This window comes from Oreochromis niloticus, linkage group LG19, assembly GCF_001858045.2.
Source record: "Oreochromis niloticus isolate F11D_XX linkage group LG19, O_niloticus_UMD_NMBU, whole genome shotgun sequence".
NCBI classification, from domain to species: domain Eukaryota; kingdom Metazoa; phylum Chordata; class Actinopteri; order Cichliformes; family Cichlidae; genus Oreochromis; species Oreochromis niloticus.
In genome coordinates this window covers 5,294,565-5,322,361 of record NC_031983.2, presented here as the reverse complement: position 1 = coordinate 5,322,361, position 27,797 = coordinate 5,294,565, and the positions used below count along the sequence as shown (strand labels likewise).

Genomic DNA, 27,797 nt, shown 5'->3' with positions numbered 1-27,797 from the left:
ATTGATTTTCAGTGACCTTTCCCTCTAAGGTGAGAAGTGGAGCAAAGCTTTGCCAGTAAATACTCTCTACTGAATAAGAGAGCCATCTGATCCCCTCACTGCAGAGATCAAGAATTCAGCTCTTTGCTTTTATTTGTGAGCCTTGTCTATTCGAATTTTTAGCTCCACTATGTTGACCGGCAACTTTCTACCGTGGCTTTCTTTTTATCGTGAAAAAAATTCCACTCATATACAAACAGAAGCTTTTTTCCAGCCCAGACATCTGAAGAATTCATGTTTACTCACCGTAGAAAAATATTATTGATCTGTTTTCGTATAAAAGCCCTCAGCCCCAGGAATTTGCCGTAGATTCTATGCAAGACTGTCTTCAGATAGTCTCTCTCCCGAGGGTCCTCGCTGTCAAACAACTCCAAGAGCTGGACACAAGGAATACACACAGAGGTGAGGGGGAAGAAAAATCAATTTTAGGGAGTAAGGCAGAAAAAAGCAAAGTGCCAAGAAAAAAAAACAAAACTTAAAAGCAAAGAAAGATATGAAAAAGCAAAACTGACAGTAAAGAAGATGATGAAGTAGAAAAGCAGAATTCTGAAAGTGACTCGACAACTCACCTGTAGGACAAACTTCTGGTCTATGTACTTTTTGGCAATGCTGGGCTGGAATTCCTGACTCTCCAAGAACCGAATGAAGAACTCGTATACCAACTGGAGAAAGGAACGCGGTTGATAAAGAATTCATGTGAACCTCAGACACAAACAAATCCTTGTTTCACACGATAAAAGGTGGAAAAAAATAGAAAAGTCCAAAGGCTCATCACTTCTTCTTAGACATGAGTGCATTGAATTAACCCCATAAATACTCGAACGGAACTGGATTAAAGGGAGAAGTCAAAAGGCTCAAAAGTCACAAAAATCAGAGTAATCTGGGATGAACAAGGTAGAGGGAAAAAAAGTCAATTTAAGTTAAATGGAGTTTAAATGTATATTCTGGGAAATATCATCATTCATTTTTCTGTATAAGAATGAAAAAAAAACACTCTCACAACCATCATAAGACTAGAAGCATGGGGGCACTGCTAGCCTGCTTCTGTTTGAGATTCAGCAACAGGCCTGCAAACACCTCTAAAGCTCACTAGTTAGCGTGATGCAGCTTGTAGGCAGCTACATATTTAAAACCCTTCTCCACAAATGTGGACTTTCCAGGGCACACCTCCACCCCTCTATGGTCACTCTAACCTGCTGCCAACTTTCACTTCAAATCACATCATTATCTGCAAAGCTGTAGTCCACAAAGACTTTATATGGGCCAGCTGCCTTACTGCCATCCTCACCTGATCCTAGCCAGGTCCTTCCATTTTATGATTTCCTATCTCAGGATGGTCCTACCTTCTCTACTTCCAGCTTTTCAGCACACTCTCTTCACTTCTCCATCACCTTAACTTGTGGCACAACCTTCCCAGCTTAGCGCCTCCTCGTGTTGCCACATTTCTTATTAAACACTGCATTGTTTGCTCATCCCTGTATTCCCTCCTTTTAGATTCCTAAACTTTCTCCTTACATCTCGAGACTACTTGTCACCCTTCCTCCAACTAGGTCAAACACCTGCAGTATCATAATAACTGCCTCCTTTGGTTTAGTCATCCATCTGTCCCATAACTCTCCAGTACTACTTTGCTCTTAACTTCCTCCTGAACTCTACCTGCCACTGCTCTTGCTCTAGCCTGTTCTAAGGAGCTTTACCTGGCAACTCACTGATAACTGCACAGAAATATTGGGTACATAGATAAACTTAGCAGAAGTTAGTAAAGAAATTACACCAAAGTACCCCTAAAGGGTTGTCATCACACACACACACACACACACACACACACACACACACACACACACACACACTTTACCTGTAAGTGTGGCCAGGAGGCCTCAAGTGTGGGCTCATCCTCTTCAGGGTCAAACTCGTTACTGTCACTGGGCGGAAGGGTCCGGAATATGTTGTGAGACACCTGGAACAATGAAAGCGGGAACTTCAATCCAGTGACTGGAAATTGGGGTTCTTACCCAACATATAGATGATAACTGCTTCTTTACTTGAGGGATGCTTCAATGCAGCTACCTTATTAAACAAGGGAACTGTTCCCTCTTATCCAAAAATGTTTAAAGCTCTGTACAAACCAATAATGATCTCAGCTAACTGAATCATCAACCGGCCTTTAAGTGATTTGGTGGGTTTTCTTTCTACTCAAAGCTTTGACAAAGTGTTACTTAAAATAAGAGCTGCGGACGATGTCAACAATATTTTGCAGTTTTTTTTGTTTCTTTAGCCATTTTTTAGTTACATACACAAGTTAGTTTATCACATTAGTACACTTAAACATTTAAACTAACACTAGGTGTAGAAGAACTTTCCAAAACCACATTTCAATTCATGCCTTAATATTTGAGCGTCTGCTTCAGTTCTTCTTCAGAGTAGATTGATATAGTTAAAATTTAAAAAAATATATATTTTCAGTACTTTTACACACAACCATGGACCTTGTTCATGATGTGGATCATGAGCAAAAACAAAAGTCAACTCAGCACAGGACTGCTTCTTTTACAGTGCCTGTATGTACTGCAGCAGACCTTCAGTTATGACTGTCCTCAGCGGCCTGAAGATATACTCTGTGGAAGGCTCCAAGTAATTAAACCTAATAGCAACTTGGTGCACTAGTTAAAAAAAAAAATTAGCATTGAGTACTTCAGGGCCTCTGTTCATTGTGGGGTCTGTGTTCATTAGCTGAACATACGTAGCTGCCAACATGTACAACAGCTCTTGTTCTGCTCTTATTTTCCTCCTGTGTATCTGCTCATTTCCTATGTGTCTGTACACGGAGTACTCAAATATCACTGCTATGCCCCTGCTGAGCTAGGAAAAGAGGGAGCAACATTTCAACCACACAGGATTAGTTATTTATTCTTTAGTAGTAGACTTTACATACTAAACCAAAAAAGTGGACGTCCCGTGGGGCTGAATAGGGTCTGTAGCTGCTGCCAAATCAAAGAACAGAACTAAAAGTGAACTAACATAGCTCATAAATTTGACCGATCTACAAGAGAGAAAACAAAAAACAACTACAACTACTCCTTCCCTGAGAAAAGAACACAGCAACACCCACTCACCCGCTCTAGTGAGTCTAACTAAAGAATCCAAGCATCAGACTGAAGCTGACTCAGTTTCCTCCCAGTGAATAATAACAAGTAACGCATTTAAGCAGTAATTTTTTAACGCAAGCTTAAATTTTTATAAACCTCTACAGACATATTTTCACTATGTCCACTCACACCTTTACACCATCAGTGCTGAGGGCTGCAGGGGGCTGACATTTTCCAGCCGAGAGACAAAACATAACTGCACAAAAAGACGACTGAGAAAACTGAAATTTACTTATTACAAACAAACTTTTATTTAAGAAGTAAGCTTTGACCCAAAGGAGGCAGACTATGTAAACATGTCTGTCAGTACTCATTTGTATTTCAGCACCATTGCTGTGCTGTCATTTACTTTATTTACACACCAACACTACCTACAAGGGCCACACAGCACTGCAACATCAGTGACAATGAAATTTCAATGTGCACGTTACCTTGATGTTAAACTTGTGGCCAAAGAAAATAATGTTCTTTCGATATGGGGATGACACGCTAAGACAGGAATCGTCAAAACCACTGACAAAAACAGCAATTTTTGCCTTATTAAATGTAATTACATTTTCAGTTTTTAGTACCTGCGCCAAAGAGGTTACAATTTTGGTAGCAGTCTGTAAAAAAACGATAGCTCATAAAGTTTTAAATGAAGGGCGATAAAACCTTACAGTATATATTGGGGCCATGCTAACAATCCATTCAAATGTAGATTCCATCCACAAGGTGCTCAAGGTCAGCTTAACGATTTATTGGTCAAAAATTTACAAAAAGGCTTTGTGCAGACAAACGAACACACATCACTGCAAACTTTCCTCCATCTTTGAGATGGAGATGGTGTAAAGGTGTGAGTGGACATGGCGAAAACCAAAAAAACAGAAACAGAGTGTTTTGTTTTGTTATTTGAAGCTAAATGGCCTTTAATTATCTACGTTATATATAACTTTATATCGCTTTCAAGAAACACAACTGCAGATGTATAAAAGTGAAAAGGCTTTTGCGCAGTCTTTAAATGGAAACAGACAGAGTGCAAATCTACTGTTTACACAGAACGGGCGGATTCATTCTTTCTTACCATTTTCACAACCTCGGGGTAGGCCTGTTCCGTCAGGTAGCCCCGGCTTACGGTCACGTAGTCCACCAGCTCATTGAGCGTGGAGCGCTTGTACTCCTTCATCTTGAGGTCTGACAGCGTGTCCATGAAGTCAAAGACAGTACAGCACTGCTGCAGCTTCTTCAGGAACAGCTCCGGCTGCTCCGATGCTGGCACGTCTAGACAGGCAAAAGCAAACACAGGGGAAGAGAAAGATGATGAGAAAGGTTAGATAAATTGGTAAAGACACATATCTGGAGCGAGCAGATGCTTCTGACTCCCGCAGCTACCAGAAAGCTGTAATAGCAAACACCACATGGTCAAAGATGGGCAGAGTAAAAACAGGGATTTGAGCAGTCCTGGTGGGACAGAGGCCTGACACACAAATAACCACATGAATATTTATAGACATTTTTTTTATTCCCATTTTGTGAGAAAAGCAATTATTGGTCATGGTCAGGATTCTACCCTTTGAAACTAAAAACCTGTTTTCTCCATGAAGTTACAAACTAAACAATTAGCACAGGAAGTTGTTGGTAATGAAAACCATTTTTAGCCACAGCGAGATCAAGTTATACTTACTTTAATTCGTAGTCAATTGTCTACAGGCAGATCAGGTTAAAGACGCATGCAATACCGTGTACTAGTTAAACTGTTACTGATCTGCTCTCATCTCTTGCTGATTTTGTCGCTTCCTGAATCACCTGTTTTAATATTTGGAGCGAAAGCAGAGCATCTCTGTTTGGTGTAAACACAAGATGAAGTAGGTGGGTAGTTACAGCCACAAAGAAGAAATGTGTGACTTTGCCTAGAAGAAGAAATCTGAGTTTCCGAGCTCTCCAATAGGTGTTCACAGAGAACTGTTCAAAAGAAACGAAGGATGCTACCAGTGCATGCCTCAGTTGTAAAAGTGTGCTTCTTGCTCTGCAATAGCTTTTAACTTATTCATCTTCCCTGCAGACCCCAGTCTGCACAGGCAGGATGAGTGTGACAGCCTCATTATCCAGCAGCGAGTGTTTCTGATGGGAGAGGCGACGCTGTCACGAATTGTATGGATGTGCAGGCAGAAGAAGGTGGCAGGTGTCTTTATTCTGATCCCACTGTGACAGACACGACAAGAAGGTCGTGCAGAGTTCAGACCTGCGGGGGGAGATGAGCAACAATCTTCCCAGATCGCCGCAACTCAAGACCTGGTGCTCTCATCCCAGCAGGACTGGGCCATTATTATGTAAGAGATAAGCTGCTGCTCTGAAGGCAACACACCGCCACTACTGTGCATGTGTGCGCTCCACAATTACACTTCAAAGCGCTTGGCTGCATTTTGAATTCTATTGCTCCTGACAATGAGTCACAATATACATGTAAATGAGCGAGAAAGTTCGGGAGTACCGGTGAAATGATTTTTTCACCTCACCATAACATGCAGGTTTTGTGATAGTGATTACGTGATTCATTTTCAATTTTACAAAACAAATAATAGACTGAAGGAAGGACAAAAGCCTATTTTATAGAAAGAAATGCACGGGGGGGGGTTGCATATTTGTTGATTTCACTGAGCTTTCTCACCTGAGCAGGCCCTTTCCAGTAGTTAAAATAGTGAAAATCACTGATAAGCAAGGTACAGATACACAAACTGTCATTTCAAGTCTAGTTTTAACTACAAATCATTATGGAAACAATGCAAAGAGATAAATTCAGTGTGATGCCTTCCTTTAACGTGCTTCCTGTCAGTCTGTGGCAGCTCCAGTTTAGCCTAAGCTAAGATGACTTTAGTCAACAAAATCCAAATCAGCTTTTTTAAAACTGTGACAAGAGGGGAACTAATAAAAGTTCAAGGACACATGATGTGTGAAGCATCTACACATCTGTGTTGCTGTAATGAAGAAGCAATCACTGTGAGGCTGAATAGTGCATAAACTGTGTGTATGGCAGAGAAGCAGAATCATATTAACACATGACCAGAATTCTTCAACTATGCTGTAAGCATCCTGTGTAGCAAACCTCAACATCCTGTTAGAAATAAAAAGGGTTTAAAATGTCTTCTATTTTACTTCATTTAAATAATATTAACTTGGGAAATTAGAAAATGATCTGCGGCTGAAGAAACATAATTAAACTTATGTATAAATGGATGATTTGGTTCATTCTTTCTTTTTTGTCAGCTCATCACAATGAATGGCTAAAATCCTCTTCCTGAAGCTCTGATCGTTTAAAGAGAAAGTGCAGTTTCCTGTCCTGGGAAAGGAAAAAAAAAGTCCTCTGCAGATCTCCTTGAGCGCATTTAAAGTGATTATGCTGAATGTGTTTTGATCCAAATGCCACTAGTTACTCACGACCTGCTGGCCTCCTGCTTCAGCTCAGCTCATTGAGGCTGCGTCCAACCGGGCCAGTCACAATCAAACCCAAACCCTGACTGACTGGCAGCAGTCCTAATCCCTGCTCCACAAACTTCCACAATAAACATTCATTTATCAGAGAGAATGCACAGCAAGCTGATTTTAGCTGAATTTTTCACTTTTGGTTGAGACGTTACAACACATGCAAAAATATTCTTATCCTGCCAAGTTTACTCAGCGCTCCAAATAGCCCACAAATTGTGCTGCACAGTCTCCATGTACACATAAGAGGGATTCACTCTTTTCTGCTCAAATTAAACAATCAGCTTGATAAAGAGCATCAGAACTTAAGACAACTAGAAGATTCATTTGCACTACTTTATTGCGTTGCTGACCCCAGTGATGACCTGGTTTTGTGGTGTTTAAGCATCCATTTCAGTTCACTGCTTTAACTTGCTTGCTTAAATGGCCTGCAACACAACCCTTATTTGCTCACTCTTATTACTCATCAGTGTTGGACTCAGCAGTAGCAGACGGCAAACCCTAATAAACCAGCACACACAGTAACACGGTAAACAACTTTCTTTACCTATGGCCTCTCTAGGTGAAGAATGAAAACATTTGGGGGGCTAAAATAATGGTGTGTCCTCAGTGTGTGGTATCCCTGTATGTTCCTCTCCACATCTAAACCTGTTCCGTTAGATGAGAAGAAAAAAGGGCAGGTAAAGATTGTCCTACACCATGTCTGTGTGTATGTAGTCTTCTCTTTGAACACATAACTGCAAAACAGGAGAGTAATATGGCATCAAAGTGGTCTCTTTTCTTCCACATCATGTGTTGCATGTGAAACACCCTTCATGTGCATGCCTATGCATTGTGAAATATGAACTGTGGGCTGGAAAAACGTGCATGCATCTTTATCAAGAAGGTTTCATCTGTCACATTGTTGTGTAATATGCATATAAGGCTGTATACAGAAGACAATTTTCAAGAAAGTGCTATACAGTTTATAGTGAGTGCAGAGGGCAGTGTGCAATACAAGAATAAATATGCTGATCAGGCAAAACATGCCTGATATTGTCTTGGTGCCTCTTTTAATACCAAAACAGTCCTGTCCTCTGAAGATGCACCTTGGTATCTAGCATGATCTAGCCAGATGTTAGCAACAGTGCTGTAAGACGGTGGCATCTGAGAAACCCAGAGGCCAAGTCAACACCTCAGACTTGTTGTTGTGCTCCTCAATCCATTCCTGAACCATTTGTGCTTTGTGGCAGAACGCTTTATCCTGCTAAAAGAGGTTTTCCATGAAAGGGTGTAGATGGTCGGCAACAACACTTAGGGAGGTTGTATGTGTCAAAGTAACATCCACATGTAAGGCAGGACCCAGGGTTTCCCAGCAGAACACTGCTCAAAGTATCACTCTACCTCTGCCGGCTTGCCTTCTTCGCATAATCCATCCTGATTCCAAGTGTTCCCCGGGTATAATTTCTACCGCCATCACTGTCCATCATCTTTTATGGTGGTGGACAGGCATCTGCATGGGCAACCTGACTGCTCTGCACCTATGCAGCCTCATACCCCACATGCATCAGTGAGCTTTGGTTGCCCATGGCCCTGTTGCTGGTTCACCACTGTACCTTCCTTGGACCACTTTTGACAGATACTGACCACTGCAGACCGGGAACACCCCAGAAGAGCTGCTATTTTGGAGATGCTCTGACCGAGTCGCTTAGCCATCATAATTAGGCCCTTGTCAAATTCGCTCAAATCCTTACACTTACCCATTTTTCCTGCTTCTAACACAACTTTGAGGACTGAATGTTCACTCGCTCCGTGATATATCCCACCCACTAACAGGTGCCATGATGAAGAGATAATCATTGTTATTCACTTCACCTGTCAGTGCTCATAATGTTATACGTGATGGGTGTATATCTGAGGTTCATCACCCCAGTGGCATCAGAGGAGAGCTTTTTCTTGGCCTCTGTATTTTATGTTTGGCTGTGTATGCACCTGCAACAATATACATTATTATGTAGTCTATTTTGTTGCACACCACAGCAAAAAAAAAAGAAAAACGAAAAAAAAAGTTCTTGCTTCCTTTGTGTGTACCCCTGCACTCTTTGGTGTGTATGTGGCGAGTCCTTCCTCTCAGTACAGCAGTGTACAGTATGCTGTAGTTCATTACTGTAATTACCGGCTTCACGATTCGGGGTCGGATTGTGTTGGAGAGCCCGGGGCCACGGAATCCTGCAACTCTGCTTCTGTTGAAGCATGTGAACAGCCTTAAAGGAAGCTATTAATAGACAGATAATCACAAAGGACAGAGTAATCCCTCCACACAGACAGAGAGAGAGAGCATAGCTAAATGGCTTGGAGCAGGCCGAGAGACTACCAGGGTGAATGGAGGGGAGAGAAGCAGAGAGCGCAAGAGACACACTGTGCATAAAAATGTGTGCAACTGTACTTAAAAGTATGTGAGAGAACGTGTGTGTTTGTATGGGTCTATGTGTGTGCGTGTCTGTGTGTGGCCTAGGATAACCCAGAAAACCACCCTGCTATTGCGCGCACACACATATAATCTCAGTTAGGCCCAGAAATCAGCACAAAGAGCAGCCTGTGGTGTAGCCGTATATGAAACCTCTGAAAGAGGTCCCAAAGAAGGTTATTCTCTGTGTGTGTGTGTACATCACAGTGGATATCAACAAGTAATCTTCTGTAAAAACAGCCTAAATGATGGAGGGGGAAAAAAAAGAAAAGAAGAAGAAGCAGCTACAAACCAATCGTATTCCATCAGCATTTTCTAGTAAGATGAAACTTACTAGTAAATACAAAATCAGAGTTTATGTTTAGCACTGATGATCAAATTAAATAACTGTACAACGTGGAGCTCCCTGAATGCAAAATAATTATGATGTTTATGGTTCCATATTTTTCATGCCATGCTCCCCACTCCTGTCTGCCTCCTCACTGCCAATTATCAGGCAATTTAACCACAGCAGCAGCTAACAAATATTGTCATTATCCATTGTAGTCACTGGGTCTTCAAAATGCCAGAAAAGGCTTTTAAAAAGCCCTCTGCGTGTCTGCCGTTCATAAGGTGGCATATTCAAATTCCCTGCATTGTCAAAAAGCCAAAAATATTCAGCTTAGTAAAATAGAAAAAAATGCCAATGTTCATATTTAACAACTGAAACTGAGGGACTTTTGCTTTTCTGGCCTCAATCCCTCAACATTTTCTCTTGTAATTTCCTTTCAGTAATAATCAAACTATTTATTTCTCATCTACTGTCTGTTTTTGTTTCTGTAAAAAATTACGGCGTTAATTTAAATATGGGAATAAAAAATGCATTCAGAATATTGTAATATACTGTAATTCTGAGAAGAGAGAGGCGGGAAAAATGCAGGAGAGGGTCAATTCATAGCTATTAAAAGGTTACACTCCACTGCAGACTGCCACGTTGTCGCTAATGCTTCCTATTAAAAACGATCAAAATCATCATGACGGATAACACCACACATTATCTAGTTAAAAATTTAAACATATACCAGCTTCAGCCAGAGCCTTCCAAGTTAACCTGTCTCTTTAAAATCACATCTCTTTCTTGATGCAGAGGGCAGAAAGTGATTTTACGAACAGCAAAAGGACGAAAGGATAGAAAAACAATTACTTGCCCAACACAATCTAATTGTATGATTAACCACAATAACCCCATTCAAACAACCAAACCCGCTCACCTTCATGGGCTGCATAACCCTACTACCAGTGTTTGCAAGTGTAAGCATAACTGATGAAGTTGATCTCATTTCAGAGTGTATATAGTTTCATATATATAACTACCCATATCACAAAGGGCTTTTTACTTCTACCATGTCTCTTTATCCCCAAATCCATTTAGCTGGTACAAATGTGCTCTGTTTTTTCTTTAATCCACCAGCCACTCTGGACAGTCGATGAAAATCATGAGCGTTTAGCGGTTGCTGATCCACTCCGTCAGTCTCTTTGAGCAACAGCAAGCCATGATTTGTAGGATCGGAATGACAATATGGCTGCAGCAGAGGCTAGTGTGGCTAGTAAAATGTAGGCTGCAAAAGAAAATAGTTGAAAGGAATACGCCTGCATGTATTCTGTTTTTTTCTTATATATCTAGATTTAATATGTCTGATAGCTTCAGTACCTTTATGATGCTTAGGTCAAGAACAGCTTGGTTTACATTTGTGGTTAAGACTTGCAAATCTAGAAAACTTTGGGGGGCACTTTTAGAAATTAATACTGGCTATCAAATATAAGTCAAAACAGTTGGTGCCCATGGATTAGCCAAACTTATTTCAAGCTTTGTAGGTGGGATTAAAGTACACTGACCAGCGTACAGGGACCAGAAAAAACAAAAAAGAAAACACTAATGCACAAACAATCACAGCTTCTCTGCAAGTCTAACGCAGACGAAGAATGTGATCTATTAGATATATACAATGCAATGTTAAATACAACATTACATGATCGTCCCTGTTACACCATCTAAAAAGGCGCTGTAAGAAGTAATCATCCATAATGAAATCCTGACAAACATAAATCAATAGAGATTGATTTGCTAAGATTTTATGTCTCCAATTCAACCATTTATTCCATCTGAGTGAAAAATCCTCATACTAAGTGCTGCCAAAGCTTCTAAACAACTTACAGCTAACAGGTAAATAATATCACTTCATTATTCAGCCTCAGTGATAAATGACAAAATAATAAACTCTCTCAGATTATCAGCAAAGGCAAAAACAAGCACTGCACCCGAAGTCATTTTTGTTGTCAGCTTCTAGATTACTTAAGTAGCCTGAGAGGTGTTTATGAGTTAAATAAACTGTAAGATTTATAGCAGGGGGAACATATTTGCTGTACTCCTTTCTGTTCCCATTTGACTCACCAACATCACGCAGACATCATTAGGCAAACAGACCTTCTGCCGCAATAAGAATATTAGACAGAGGTTTTGAAGACTCCACAATACAGATGTGAACAGAACTTAATAATCCAATGTTTCAGTGGTCTCAGTCTGGAGTAACACTGTCATATTCAATTGTCCAAATGAATCTTTCTGACTCAAAGATCATTTCATTTAATCACTTGTGGGGGGGTTCCATTTAGGAAAAAAAAAAACCCAACTAATGTAGTATTTTAGAGCAATTTCTTTAGAAAACTCACAGACTTTAACTCTGTGTCCTTGAAAGACCATCAAGCATGATGGTAGACACTAGGTCACAGAACTAGAAAAGCTTCACTACTTCTTGCAAAGCAAACTGCTCTCATATCAACGAAACTATTCTGAGATACTTTATGAGCGCGGCTCTGGCCTGCGGAAACACTGATGCACCGCTCTGGCTTCAGCCTCACCCTGATTTTCTCCTCCTCCTCCCTGCCCTCTTAGTTCTGTTCCGTTTCTCAGCTTTGGAAGAGACTCTCATCTGGGCTCCCTGGCAGAGGAAGAGAGAAGTCGGTGCTGCTTAATTAATGGTGGAAAAACCTTAACTCACAGCACGAGAGAGCAGTTGGATGTCTCACTGCAGGAAATCCTATAAGTCAGGCTAATTACATAACAGCATGAACCTATTGAATGAAGGGTCAGAATCCAGCAGCTTACATTTGTAATTGTCTATTAAAAAAAAAAAAAGCTTGTAAAATCTGCTGTTTAGTAAGCTTATCATTCAGCTATTTAGCAGAAATTCTGAAACGCATGCTCTAATGAAGTGGCAAAAATAGTGACTCTGCAGTGGAAGCAAGCAGGGCACAAAAAGTGTTTGGTTTTTTCTCCATCTACCAAAGCATGGTATGCCTTTCACATTACAACAGCATCTCATCATTAAATTTTGAGATGGCGGGTGAATGAAACAGGTGAATTTTAGCATTTAGCAAAGGTAATTTCAAAAGCAAACAGTCATTTCCTCATTAATAACATGAATGAAGCGAGAGATTAAGACTAACAAGGGAAAATATAATGTTTGTGCCCACAGCTAATCATGTGAGTGATGACGTCTGTCCTTGGAACAAGTGAAGTTGAGCTGAAGCAGTCAACTGTTTCCGTGTGGCCTGCGGGTGAACTCCACATGTTGACGGGGTATAAATACAAAGTGGGGAACGGCTACTGGGATAAATATACACAGAAAACTAAGGCTTTAAAACAGCGGCAGGTTTGGAAACAAAGAACAAGACTGAATCAAAGCCTTTGGTGAAGAAATCGTTTGGAACAAGAATAAAAATAAATACAAACAAAAACACAGTAAAAATGTGTGGGGGAAAATATCTAACCCCTTCACTATGAATGAAAATGCAATATCCATTTAAGCACAATTTAGACTGCCAATAAAATTTGAGGAGATTATTGAAATGCTAAGTGTCTCATTACTATCCTTCACCACCTTTTAGATTATACTATTGTCCGTGCAGTACAGGAGAGATTTTAGTGGAAGTACAAATCTAGGAGGGGAATCAGAAAAGTATCAGGTGACCAGGCGGCACACTCTTTAAGAAGAGTACACACACACACAGACACACACAGTGTAAATGGGAAAGTCCCTCATCTCTAAAAGAAGTCAATGTGTGTGACCGGGTGAACAGGCTTGAGTTACAGCAGGAGAGAGAGAGAGTAAGAGCGAGAGCGAGCACGAGTGGCTACAACACATAGACATAGTACGAAGGTTAATTTGCAGAATTAGTCCTGTCACAGAGAGTGCACTGTATGTACACACACTTTGTCTTCTGCCAGCGCAAACAACAGTCATAAAGGTATAAACAGTCAGGACTGAAGATAAGGAGTAAAGGCAGACATACCCTCTGATGGAGGGATGTGAAGGTGCTTTGGGTGTGACCTTTGCACTTCTTGCTTCTGATTATGGCTTTCAATTAATGTTATTTACGCTGATAAAAAGGTGTTGTTTCTTTATGGAGAGAGATTTGCCTCAAAAGGGTTGCAAATGTGTGCATTGTGATCCACAAGCATTAGCTAAGATTTACAACTGTGTACAATGGTTTGTGTGTAACTTTGGAGGAGTCACACGTGCGCGCTTCAATCCACACACAAATACGAAGCAATCTGACCACGTGCGACTACTCAAAAGTTACACACAAATCATTGCACAGAGTTGTAAGTCATAGTTTAAGCTTGGGGATCATATCGTACACATTTGCAAGCGTTTTCAGGCAAATTTCTCTCAATAATTTTTCTGCCCCACCCCCTTTTAGCAATTGAGAACAAATAGCCAGTGAGAGAGGAGAAAACATGGATTAACTATGCCCCATCAGCAGCTCTACAGAAAAATGACAATTTTCACTTTGTCATCTCCAAAAAGAGGACAACTAAGTGGATAAAGTGCTCAAATACTAAGCTTTTTACATTGTCAAGTCTGTATTTGTTTACAAAATACTCTCTTTGCAAACAAAAACAGGGCTATCATATAGCCCGACGGGCGGGGCTGAGATAGATTTTGGTCGCCTGACCGGAGATATTGTTAGCTCCGGGACGTCGGGCTAGCGATTTTGCGAGCCCTGAAAAATAGAAGAAACTGCTAGTTTAAGGGGACCTTTTATGTTCATTTTTAGAGCTATAATTTTACTCTTGCACTCTGCTAAAGTAGCTTTGATGATTCATGCTGAGCCGTGCTGACATGACAGCATTGTGCAGATGCTGCAAATTTGTCAGCTACATATCCATGACGCAGTTTTCTACAGTTCTAGGGGATGAGGACACAGTAGTCATAAATGGATGGACATAGTCAGCAACAATACTCAGATAGGCTGTGTCTAAATGATGCTCAAATGGTACTAAGAAGCTCAAACTGTGCCAAGAAAAATCCACCCACACCATTACAACACCACCAGCAGTCTGCGCTGGGATGGATGGATCCATGCTTTTATGTTGTTTATACCAAATTCTAACCTTACCACCTGACCGCTACCCACTGATAGTAGTGCCAGTTACCTCAAGGCAATGTCAAATCTGGCTTCAAACGTCAGCGAACAAAATATTTATACAACTGTTTAAATTCAAAAAGGAACTGTGTGTTTTCTGTCTCCCCTTTCCCAGCATTCACTGCTGTCAATGCAGGGCCCATGAGCCAAAGAGGTTAAACATTACATAAAGGATTAAAGTGAGATGAGATGATAAATGCTCACTGTCATAACATCTGTTCGGTTTTGGTCTTCAAACCAGGACAGACGTGACCCAGCAACATCAGCTGTCAATCCCAACCTCAACAGGAAGCTGATTCACAACCAACTAACAGATGATCACGATGCTGGGCTGAAATGAACGCAACTCAAGTTAAAGGGTCACTGGCAACCAAATCAAACAAAGGCTGAAACGGGTCAAAGTGCTGCTGCTTAAAGCAATTACGCTTTCAATGCAGAACTGAAATGTCCCTTAGTTTCACCTTTACAGAATGGCAAATGGGCACTCTCCTTTTCCTTTTGGACATACCTCCCTGACATCTCACTATACGGACAGCTTTCCTGTCAAATGGTACATGTGTTTTAAGGATCAGGTAATTCCAGTACTTCTTATCACATTCTGAAGGAAGATGAGGCACAATGACATGGAGGGAGGCGATCATTTCAATTATACCACACACAAAAAAATTAAAATATATAGAGACCAATTTAGGTACAGGCAGACCTTGGATAATTGATCAGGTGAATAAGGAAAATATTAGAGCAGCAGTAATTAGTATAGATGGCAAAAGGCCTCTCTCCCTGAGACAGCTGGGATAGGCTCCAGGCCCCATTTAGTTTATTAAATGGATCAAAACTTTGTATAACTTGCCAAATGCCAGAATTAAGATTAGCATGCACCTCAATCAGAGGGACTGCCAGCATGGATGCCCACTTAGCCCTACTCCATTTGCTTTGTACACTGAACCCCTAGCACAGTTAATAAGGGATGATGAAGCTAAAAGGAAACAATGGTCAGAAGATTTGTTTATACACATTTATCTTTTTGTTGTTTGTAACCACAACACAGGTTACCATTCCCAAACTCATGTGTCTGCTGAGAAGATTTGGAACTTACTGAAGCTATAAAGCACATGAATTTCACAACTACACATGCCATTAATGGGAAAGAAAACTATATAGACAGCACCACTGGGAGCCAAAACCAATGGTCACAGAATGGTCACAGTGAGAACTGATGGGAGGTTTAAATATTGAAATCAGATTGGTATAGATTCCTACCGTTCAGTTTCGTCAGATGGAGAATTGCACTTCTTCCAGAAAATTCATATAAACTTACGGCTCAGGTACTTTAGAAATACAAAGTACTTTAACAGTAAGGATGGGAATCGAAAACCGGTTCTTGTAGAGAACTGGTTCTCAGTAGACCAATTCCTTGGAATCGTTAGTCTGCCTGCCTATCGATCCCGCTTATCGGTTCGTGCACTCTCGCTGTAATCAGATGATTTCAGTTTGTGTGTCAGCGGAGGAAAACAGTGGATATGGATATTACTTTTATTTTTATTGCATAAAAGGGTGAGAGCTTGATGGTAAATTAAAGCCTGCTCCAGAACAAAAATGCATCGTACTGTTAACACAACTTCAGCTTTTTACAAGCACGTGCACAGACAGCATGTTAATGCTAAGCTAGCCAAGAAGGCAGAATGATGTTAAAGCTGAGTTAATGCTGACCCCAGCCCAGCACTGTGATAAAGTGAGCCGCTGCTGAACTTCAACAGGTAACAAACTGTTGACCAGTCAGGCTGCAGCCTCTATTTCTACCTGTTCATGTGTCTGCAGTAGAATCACCGGGATGATCATTTTGAAGTCTCTTTGTGCTGGTTTTCATCTTTGCTTTGTGTTCATACCTAAACACTAAGAGAAATATCATATTTGTGTCCTCATTAGGATAGGGATTTGTGTTGGTGTGTGGGGCTGTAGCCTGTAGGTTTATATTGTTAAATAGCAGCGACACAGTGTGTTTCAGATCATTTTACCAAGTAACATGAAAGTAACGTAACAAACAGTAGTATAACAAAGTCTTTGACCTGGGTGCAATTAAGTATTGTACTGCATTTCTTTTACGAAATGTGTTCTGTGTAATAATTACTTTTTTGAGTAATGACCCCAGCAATGATCACAACCAAGAGGTGAAGTACCTCCAGCATGCACAATGAGAATCAATAAGGGAATCAAAAATGAATGGAATCGATAAGTCATATCAATAATGGAACTGGAATTGCTAAATTCTTATCAATTCCCATCCTTATTCAACAGTAAAACCAATAATGAGAAGGAACAAACTTCTTACTAACATTATGAATGGGGGAAAAAAATGAACTAATAAATTGAAATCTAAGTGGAAGAATGAGTGTAGAGTTTTTATTTCAGATGATGGCTGGCAGAATGTGCGTACAGACGTTCTAAACAAGCAACGTGGAAAGTAGGACTCAAAACAATCTGCAGATGTATGGGATTTTTATTTAACAAAATAAATGTACATTGCATCATAATAAAGGGATATAACCACTCAGTGACCACTGCATAATCATACTCAGTAGGTGAGAATAGTAGTCTAAATTTAAACGAATTGATTATGATATTCATTCCAAAGGGCAGTCCAATTTTCTCCTATAGATTATTTCTGCAGGGCTTCCTGACTTTAGCTTATTCCCCTTTTTACCCACAATCTAGAGTGTGCAAATAGTTCATACAGCTTTGTTCATATTAGCTGGGTCACCTTTCCCACCGGTACACAATATAAAACACTTTAAAACAGTTTACTAGTTATTCTTAATCTTCTATTTACAGAGGGCATTTCTAACAGCTCACTGAGCTCAGCAGCAAAGATTGCTTTCTTATGGTGCAATGCCAGAATACAGCATGCATGAATGAAAGGTGCGGGCAATGATGTTGAGATCACCAATCAAATGATCAAAATCATTTCTTTTCAACAAAACAAAACCAAAAACAGAACTACAATCAGACATTATGTGATCTAATACATTCTGATGTTTCCTTGTTTGCAAAGGATTTACATGATTTGGATTTACATATCTTCCCGAAATAAAGTTGTACATACAGTACAGGTAGCAGGGCAGGACTGGTGTAATGGAAAAACCTGAACATATAAATATATATTCATGACCCAGATACAAACTCCCTGTGCCCCTATCTCTGTGTTCTCAGGTCTCATATAAGAGTTCCTGCAAGGCGCCAGGCTGCTGTCAATCATTAACACATGCACTTGTCCTGGGTAAACTTTGCTCCCGACTGCTGCAGCCAACAACACAACAGATGGCAGGGCCATGGAGGCCCTAGTCACTTTCCCTCAAGCACTCTGATAGCGCTGTGTCACAGGTACAAAATGCCTGAAATATATTTCATTGTAAAACAAATGCAACTTCTGCTACAGATATAAGAAAAGGATAAATGGAACAGCAGTGCAGTCTACCCCTCTGAGGTTAGGTTTGCAGACCCTGCAGAGTTCAACTTGTATACATGACATAAAGCTATCACAGTATGCATAAAGGTTTCTATTTCTGCTCATCCCTGCTAATAATGCTTGTGGATAATGAATTTCATTTTGAAATAGCAGCTAAATATGCATAACAATGTTTTAAACTACCTCTGAATGAATAGTACCTAGAGTGGTAGGTAGGTTATGGGCTATTAAATGCAGTTAGCATCAAGCATCAAGCCAAGGTCAATTCATTAATATAAAATGAAAGTGTTACCTAAATAAATAATCCAGAAAAATAAATGTGTCTATCATTTAGAAGGCAATTAATCCATCTCAAGACACCAGTATTCAGTGTAGCAGCAGTATTTCACATAACTGAAAGGTCAACTATTTGGACCGGCTGACAGCTGATGTGTCATATCAAAGTTTCCTTCAATAAGACACTGTTTTGAGAGCATCAAGTCAAAGCCTGAAAACTAAAATCTGTTCTCTGAGGCAGCAGCAGAAGCAGCAGCAGCAGGGACGATCACCTGGGATGGTTCAGACAAAGACGCCCTTCACGAGTCTAGGTTAGAGGGCCAGGATGCTTGTAGATCTCACATAGCGGGAATTCCAACAGCTGTTAACACCAACACAGCACAAGACAGGAGGTACCCATCCCTCACCTTAAGCTCTCTCGCTACCCGCTGCTGCAGTGTTTTCCAAAAACACAAAAGCCACGTCAGGAATTCCATCAGCACTTTTTGATAGGCCAAGTTTAAAAAATAGGTTATGAAATGTTAATACTACGTGTGTGTAGTACCATTTGTCAAAAGCTACCAAGTAACAAGAGAAACCTCAACACAACATCAAAACAATGATTAATGACTTTGTTTTGACCAGGATCCAGAAAGTCAAGTAATTGGTTTATTAAGTTTGCTTGAGTTATACACAAAACTACCACCATTAAGTTTTGATGCCATCCGATTTTAGGATGACCAATGTGGTTCGGGGTTATATCACTGTCCAAAAAAGAAAGAACGAAAGAAACAGAAGAGATAGAAGTGATAAAGACAAAAAATGTTTCAGACTTCAACTAAGATGTGCCAGGGGATCACTTCTTTGTATCCTCCAGCTGTTATAGAAGAGCCAAGAGGGGTATAGCATGTAATGGAGGACTACCAGCTGTGCGCCCTGGCAATGATCCAGTAGGTAGACTTATCATGGTATAGTCTACATGTTACATACTTGATGTGCTGCCCCCGTTTTTTAGATCAGTGTTGGATAGTATGGCCTTAAAATGCAACACAATTCAGTTTATACAGCATGTTGATATCTGAAGTGCTCTGCTAGTTCAACACTTTACAGACTAAACTCTTATTTAGCCACTAAAAATGTCATTGAACAATCCACAACTGTAAATATTATACATGTGCACTGACCTAAGCTTAACAATAATGCAGATGGAAGTGCAGCAGCAAAGCTAACACCTGCTATGCTACAAACTCAAACATTCCACAACCTGCAGAAGAATGTTTTCCCTTTCAGGATAAAATGTCATCCTTCCACCAGCGAACTTTCCATTCTCCTTTCAGCCAGCAGAAACACTCATCTTCTGTTACCATTCCCAGTCCATTTTAAGTCTACCTTTCCATCTGTCTCACACACACATGACAGGCTAGGCCGGCTGGTATCAGCAACAGCCCTTGACAGCAGAGGCTAACTTTAACACTCCATGCTCATGGGCTAGCAACTATGCACTCCCACACAATACTCACACATAAAACTGTCACTCACTTAATCAGGTTTCCTCTCCCTATTAGGAACCAACAGCAGAAACCGGCAGTCATGGACGTCACACTGTGAGCTGATCTGAGTCGAACATGTGGACAAAAGAAGTTTTGGGGGACCCGCGCTCTTGTTGTGGCTCGTCTGTACTGAGTCAAGCTGAGAAAAAAAAAATGTAAAGAGACACCTCGCAGCTCGGGTTTCTTCTGAGGAGAGGACGTGAGTGGTGGGGGACGAGGCACCACGTTGGTGGGATTCATTGGCCGAATAGAGAACAGAGGCAGCCACAAAGAGAGCTACTGGAGGGTTGTGCAGAATTCTACATCTACATTTTTTCTCTCTCTCTTTTTATTTATTTTTTTCCTTTAAAGACTGCTGTCCAGGACGTAGGTCAGAGACAGATCAGTCCTCCTACACCATGTGGACATGAGCTTAAGACATGAGAGGAACCTAATTTGGGTTGAAAATGTCAAGGACACGTTCAACCACAGGAGGATATGGCCTACGTTAGCCTGCAGTTGCTGTCAAAACCAGATATAGCCACTAAAAGGCTTCTATTGTTATAGTTTTCCCTATTTCTACTAAAGCAGCTGTAATTAGAAGGGGCTGACTATAAGACATCAGCATGGAATGACAGGAAAGCACCTACATGAGAGCTGGGAAGAGGAAACAGACAACATGCAGGGAAAGGAATCCTGAATCCTGAAGGAATTCTCTCCACACAGCAGTTAGAGGGCTTCAGATCTGCTGTAGTAATTCTACTTCATGGACTAAGCTCAACAGGCACCGGCAAGTGTTAAAATAGCAGGTGACAGGTCCTGTTTGTGCTCAGAGTGACTGAAAATAATCACTTAACCAGAATAAAACGGTTGAGACAAAAGACGTAAAAATCAGTCACTGGTTCGTTTAGATCTCAATCTCATCTGCCGATAGATCAAAGGCAGTCAGCACAGTAAATATCAACTCATAAATCAGGACATCCTTAGTCATTTTAGCTCTCAGGAAAAACGTGACTTTGTTAAAGTTTCGGCGTCTCTAACTAGCTCCTTTCCCCAACAATATAACATTAGAGGACTCTTATGCCTTCCTGCAGGTGACCCACCAGGCTGATCACCACTCTCTGCCTCTCTCTGCTTATTCATCCTGCCTCCTTAAACGAATGTAGCCAACTGTAACAGGAATGTAAATTAGATTATATAATTCTGTGCATATTTACAATGTCACAGCAGTATCTTTTAAGTGTGTAACTTGCACGCTGGATGCATCCAGCTAAAGGGATGATTTTGTTGCTATGCCAACTCTGACAGTAAGCGGGGATTGTGCTGGTAATTTTTTTCTGCCTTCCTCTTGTGAATGTTTATCACTTTGGAGAAAACTTTTACTCCGCACGAGAACAAGTAGCAGCAAGCTGAAACTCTTAAAGTCCCCAGAGGTCTGCAGAGAGCACGAGCCGTGTACTGTTTCCAATTTTCATTCCAATCTTTTAGAGGAGGGAGCAGTTGGCTTGCTATTTAAACTCTATTGATTCAGAAGACCCCGGCTGGGTCTTCATCTTTTACATTTTTGCTTCGCACTCACAGTTATGCAGCCCAGGCTGGGAGATGTGTAGTACAAATGCAGTCTTGTTTGGGAAGATTTAGCTCCTTGCTAAAGGGCAGTCTGCCAAGTGGAAGTTGAGGAGCCGAAAGCAGCATCATTCTTACAGCCTTTTTCGGGATGTTTTGCTCATTAAAAGAATAAAACCAACAACCTCCACTGTCTACAGAGTACAAGTTGTAACTGCACATGCACCCATTCCAAATCAGGACACTGAGCCTATGCAGGCTTCTTCAGTTACACTTTATTGAGTTTACACGGTTTTGAGTGTATAGTTCACCTAGTCACATTTGGCAGTTACTGTTTGTCAACTAATAAGCTAAAGTCATTCATGATATAGCATATTTCCAAAGGTTGTTCTATTAATTATTAGACTTAATGTCATTAACAAGTTATTGTTTTCAGACATCAGAAAGCCAACGGTGTTAGCACACAAAGTGATGAATGGCAGGTTTGTACACATCAAACACAACGTTACAGTTACTGAGTTTTTCCAGTATACATTTGTTTAATTTGGTAAATATAGCACACACCATGAACACAGACGCTCAGTTATTTGTTCTACACAAAGATAAGCCAAACTACATCGTCAATTAATTATACAGCTTGAAGGGAGGCGGTGATTTTTATTTTTAACATTTTGCAATGTGAAAATCTGAAGAAGCAGCTACGTTCAGCTGCTTCCTTATTCACAAGGGGCCGTCACAGCGGGTATCTCCGCATGTTTGATCTGGCAGATTTTTACGGCGGATGCCGTTCTTGAAGCAAAACCCAAAGGAATATGCGTTTCCTCTCGGGATCGAACAGGGAATCTTTTTAAAAATGTAAAAATATAAAATTTTTATTTTTATTCATGTCAAAGGTGCGCACTGGTGTACAAGGTGCACAAGGTGCACACATTCTCATGATCTTGTTAATCATTACAATACCAAGAAACGTATATACCTGCAGAAAACGGGGGTGGTGTCATTCACCGGGTTAATTGTGAAAATTCCTGGCAGTGTGCGTCATCCCCCCCAGGATTCCCTTGAGGAAACAGTGTCTTACTTGTCTTCCTCTAAGTATCTAGGAATGAGCCTGCTGCCAACGACTGGATTTATGTAATCCGCCGTGCCTCATCAAGACCCTGCTTGTCATTTCTGGCTCAAGTCTGACCTGTGCCTGCGACTGACCCACAAAAAGGAGCAAAAGAAGGAGGAGGAGGAAAAGGAGAGGGAATAAGATATGATTTGTACATCCTGATGATGTGCTTTTGCAGTCTGCTAAACCTCTAAAGTCAAGAATACACTAGACCAGATAAACACCCACCTCTGCTGCACACATGTACACCTCAAGGCAGGAAGTAAATATAGAGAGCTTATAGAAATAAACAAAAAACGTAGGAAAGGAATCATAAAATACGCACCCCACAAGACTACATGAAGGATGTGAAAAGAAGAGAAAATCATAAAAAAAATCAAGTAGCAGAATATGTAGAGTGGGATTAAAAGGAATTTCAACTTCAAACGAATAGGAGACATGTCTTCAAGGCATCTAAAACAATCAAAAACTACAACATAAAAAGACAGAATAATCTTTAAAACACTAGAAATGTATACAAATTTATAATATATATACACCCAAGTTCTTTCTCTGAATGCTGGTCTAAAACACTCCCAAATGGTTTGAGTCATGGTGTGAACTCTGTAAGCCAGTTAATAAAATACAGCATAGTTGCCCAGCGCACCTCTTCCTGGCAGTTATATACTGCAGAGAGATTAGAGGTAGAAGTGCCTGTCAGTAATTAAACACACACACACACACACACACACACAAAAGGAGCGGGGCCAACAAATGTCAGTCCTTGTGTTCTCCACCTGGAGGCCACAAATGCATTATGATCATTTGAACCTGGCTCTGTTTGTCTTCAATGACTGATTTCATGTATTAACTCAATTTTACTGGTTGGTGCCTTAACACTGGGCTTTTGGTATTCGTCACAGAGGGCCTGGTGTTTATAGTGTAAAGTTCAAAACAGACAAGTGGAAGAGACAAACTTAATCCTTGTTCTTCCACTTGGTTTAAGTGGACATATATGGGAGTGGAGGGAGGCCCAGAGGTTGGTGCAGTAGTCTTGTGATCAGATGGATCTAAATCCTGGGAAATAAATGAGACCCTCCGGGTTCTCTCCAAACTCAACGCAGCTGTATGTTTGCATGTAGACACCATGAGCTGAATCAAAGGGCACACGAGTGTCATCAGTGTGCTCTGTATACCAATGCTGACAGTAAAGCTGGTCTGAAATCTCTTTGATGTGTTCTTTCTATCAGGTAATGCTGACAAATCACAAAGTGCTGAACCATTCCTTTTTTCTTTTTTTTTTAATTTCAGTGGATTCCGTCTACATTAAGACTCATTCAGTATGTACAGTGTGTAAAAACGGCCACAGTCAACAGCCAACAGTTAAGCAAAACTGTGTCAAGTCACTAAAACTGTCACAATAAGTCTTAATTATACTGTGTTGCGGACAGGGACCGCTAAAGACACGATGGCCGAGCTGTTATTCCTGTTCTACTTACACTGCCTGGGGTGCACCGTAATGAAAAGTCTCTGCAGACAAGTTTGTGCAAATAAAAAAAAAAACAACCAGGCATGCAGACATTAAGACCCTTAAGCCTACCTTCTGATTATGAAATGTTACGCATGTTATGTTACGCAGACACACGCAAACGCTCAGGGACTTGCAAATGGTCTTTAGTCTTTACAAGGTAACAGCAAACATGAGGCTCACATATTTGTCAAAACCATTTTTCACAAAATTTGGTGCAAGAGTGACATCTGAATTAAACAGGAGCCACTGACTGATGGGTCTAAGTAGCAAGCTTAATTGTTGAAATTTCCTTTAAAGCCAATACTTGTGCTAACTGGCTAATGCTTGTCAAACATATGAAGGAGGTGATCAGGGCTGGGAACAGAATGGCAACATTAAAATGTGTTCCCGGCACAGAACAGCTTGATCACATCGTAGGTTTGAGCCAATGGACGATTACATGAGGTGAAATTGCAATTAAGGCGATTTTTAAATTCTAATTTCCCCATTGATACATTAAATTAATATTGTCGTTGTGCTGAGATTCATAATAAATTAAAATCTGCAAAGCCCTAGTTTCACATCATGCCTGGACATATAACCGACACTTGCAGCACAGACGTGTCAGGGCGCGCACACGGGTTCGCACCCGGACTTCTGTGTGTGCTTTGAAGTTAATGTGTGAGCTTGGAGCAAGTATATGGATCCATCATAATCATCATCAAAGAGTGCAAACAGGAGGACATGGATACTTCTGACTGTGGGATTGACTTTCAAAATCAGTGTGATGTGACTGTATCTGTGCTGACCTTTTTCCACTGGGTGTTATCGAGGGACAATTAAGAGGGCAACAGAGACAGATAAGGCACAAAAAAAAATGTAAATATATAAACTGGATGGATTTGTAAAAGTAAAGGCCACAGAGCGAGCGCATTGCTGAACTCCCCAAAAAAAGAAGAAAAAAAGAAAAAAGGAAAAAAAAGAAAGAAAGAAATTGGTCCAGTGAAATAACAAAGCCTGTGTAATCGGCTGCATTAAGAATCAGTATAAAAACAATCTTTTTACACAGACATGTGTTTAGTGCAGAGGTTTGGTCTTCTGTCTACTATTGCAGGGTCTTTACCTTACAATATAAAGCACCTTGAGGCAACTGTTGTTGTGATTTGTATAATAGAAATAAAATAGAAATAAAACTGATTTGAATTGGTGCAAACCTCAGGAGGTCCATGTTACTGAAACTTGTTTTTTCTTTCTAATGTACCCTGGATTTGTGCTCAAAGAGATTCTGAAGAGAATCCAGTATAGAGGCAGGAGAAAATGAATAACAGCCAAAACTGAAATCCATAATAGGTAAAGAGACCGTCCGGGGCTAAAAGTGGAGCTCCAGTGGAGCTGCTGAGGCAGTGGTCAGAAGCAGCAGACTGTGATTGTACTGAGGAGGTGGGAAATGTGTGGATGTGTGTGAATGCAAAGTGAACGTGTGAAACTGAACCATGGAAGTGCTGAAAAAGACGGACGGTGTGCCAGCTCAGTCACTGAACCACAAATAAATACAGTAAGACTGTAAAATAAACCACAGTTAGCTGTTTACATTCACTTCATTGGTCACTATTAGGCTACGTCTACACTAGCCCAGATAAATTTGAAAACGGCGTATACGTCTGAAAACGCTCCGCTTCCACACTATCATTTCCATTCGTTTTCACAGAGCTGTTCATCCACACTGAAACGGGCGACAACGCTTACTAGGGCTGGGCCATATTATACCGTTCACGGTAATACCGGTACAACGATAAGAAAATGAAATATCGCGATAGAATATGGGTAAAACGCGCATGCACAGTGCCTTTGTTTTCATACGCACATGGCCGAAAAAGCACGGCGACAATGGAGAATGAGAAGGGGGAAAGCGGATTGTTGAGTGAAACGGATGAACCAGAAATGGTTTGTAAAAATGGTACAACTTAAGTGATGTGGAACTGGTTTGGTGTTTGTCCGTCAGATACACAACAAAGCACATTTTTTTTGTAGAACATGCAAGCGGGCCGTCGTTATTGCCGTATTTGTGGGACTAAGGTGCTCATAAATCTGGGAGCAATCTGGGTCCTAAACTCCGTCCCAAAGTCAAACGAACACTGCAGCATCACAGAGAGTTAAAAACTGTCTAAATTCTTTCATCTTTAATAAAACGATCAGCATTGCTGCTTTACCAGGTGTAACTATGAAGTTTAACATCCAGGCATCCATGAAAACAGAATTTATTACATTTAACGGAGTTAGAAGTTAGCAGGAAGTTAGCGGAAGTCAGCTCACTAGTTTCGCTAGTTACCTAAGCGTGATATAGCATGTTTTGACTGAGAGATTTCTGAAAAAATTCAAACGTACAGCTCTGCTATCACTTCCAACATAAAAGAAGACAGGAAACTAAACAGCAGTGATGTTTGTAGGGTTACTGAAGTTGGGCTAGCTGGTATATAATGATGTGCTACGTGATCGCATAACATAAGCATAACATAAACAGTGAAGCTGCAGGATGAATGCTAACACTTTTCCACTCGATAAAAGTTAACGTGAAGGTTCCTGACGGTTAGAGACAAATGCAATCGCATGGCAGGATGCTGTAAACGGACCAAACTTCAGTCAGGAGAACAACTGAGATAATCCATCCACAATACGAGGTTAGTCATTAATATACTGCAACAACATGGGAATAGAGCAGCTGTGATAGAATACAGCATTAATGAATCAATGGTACAGAAGTGGAGGAAGCAAGAAGAATGAGCTGAATAAAGTTGGACTTATCTGACTGCTTTGTTTCGCTTAATGTGCCTTATAATCCAGAAAAATACGTATTTGACTTTTTTATTTGGCACACTGCAGTTTAATGTTACAAAGCACCTCTTTTTAACTTCAGTGGATCTTATTCATGGTTATGCTCAGGATATGTCAGCCCATTTCTACTGGAAATGCCTTTTGGTTAAACTTTCAGCAAGGAATTTACATTTGCACTGTTAAATTTTTATATAGCTTTAATGCGCATAAAAAACAGCTGCTTGTTTAAGTGAAAATAAATGGATGGGATTTTTTTTTTGCACTAGTAAAGTTGTGGAGTTGTATTTTGTCTCGCAGAAATTATATCGTCAGTTATATCGTTATTGCAAATTTTCAAATGTATATCGTGATATATATTTTTGGCCATATCGCCCTGCTCTAACGCTTACATTCGAGTACTGCGCATGCGTGAAAAGCAAGACCATTCGACCTGCCTCATTTCTGTGTGCCGTTTATTTACTTTCCGGCTCTTTGAAACATCGCAGCAAAATGTTGAGGAAAAGCACTGAGTTTTTTTAAATGGACTAACAATGAGGTGGAGTTGCAAAAGCGAGTGAGAATTAAAGAATTTGAATTAAAGCTATCTGGAGCATGTACACACTGATATTAATCTTTAATAGGGCTGTCAAAATTGAGTGCAAACAAAACAACTGCTGTATAATGCCCTCCACTATCTTAGTTTAATTGGTCACATGACTGCATCACATGACTAAAATGTGTCATCGTTTTCGAAACGGCTCCGGGTTCGCTGTCCAAACTGCGACACAAAAACGGCGTTTTCAAATGTATCCGCTTTGGAGAGCATTTTCAAAATGCTCCGTTTTCCTTGACCGAAAACGCCATCTGAGTGTGAACGGAAGGCCAAAACTGAGACAGAAAGATGGGTTTTCAAACCAAAACGTATTAGTGTGGGCATGGCCTTAGGCACACCTCTTAACACAGATATGTAATCAGCCAATCACATGGCAGCAACTCAATCCTTTCAGGTATGTT

General features: G+C 40.6%; 1 protein-coding gene across 5 annotated transcripts in view; it reads right to left on the bottom strand.

The window, feature by feature from the left end:
• Window positions 1-27,797, bottom strand: part of ppp2r5eb (protein phosphatase 2, regulatory subunit B', epsilon isoform b) — a 51,090-nt gene that overhangs the window by 7,678 nt on the left and 15,615 nt on the right. For 4 of the 5 annotated variants that reach the window (XM_005455929.4, XM_003451175.5, XM_005455928.4 and 1 more), the window contains 4 exons: window positions 4,249-4,445; window positions 1,895-1,996; window positions 609-701; window positions 286-416 (listed from right to left, as the gene is read on the bottom strand). In XM_005455929.4, the coding sequence (XP_005455986.1) occupies window positions 286-416; window positions 609-701; window positions 1,895-1,996; window positions 4,249-4,445 (523 nt within the window). Of the gene's footprint in view, window positions 1-285; window positions 417-608; window positions 702-1,894; window positions 1,997-4,248; window positions 4,446-8,383; window positions 8,466-27,797 lie in introns of those variants that run through there. The other variant, XM_005455930.4, reaches the window with a different exon arrangement.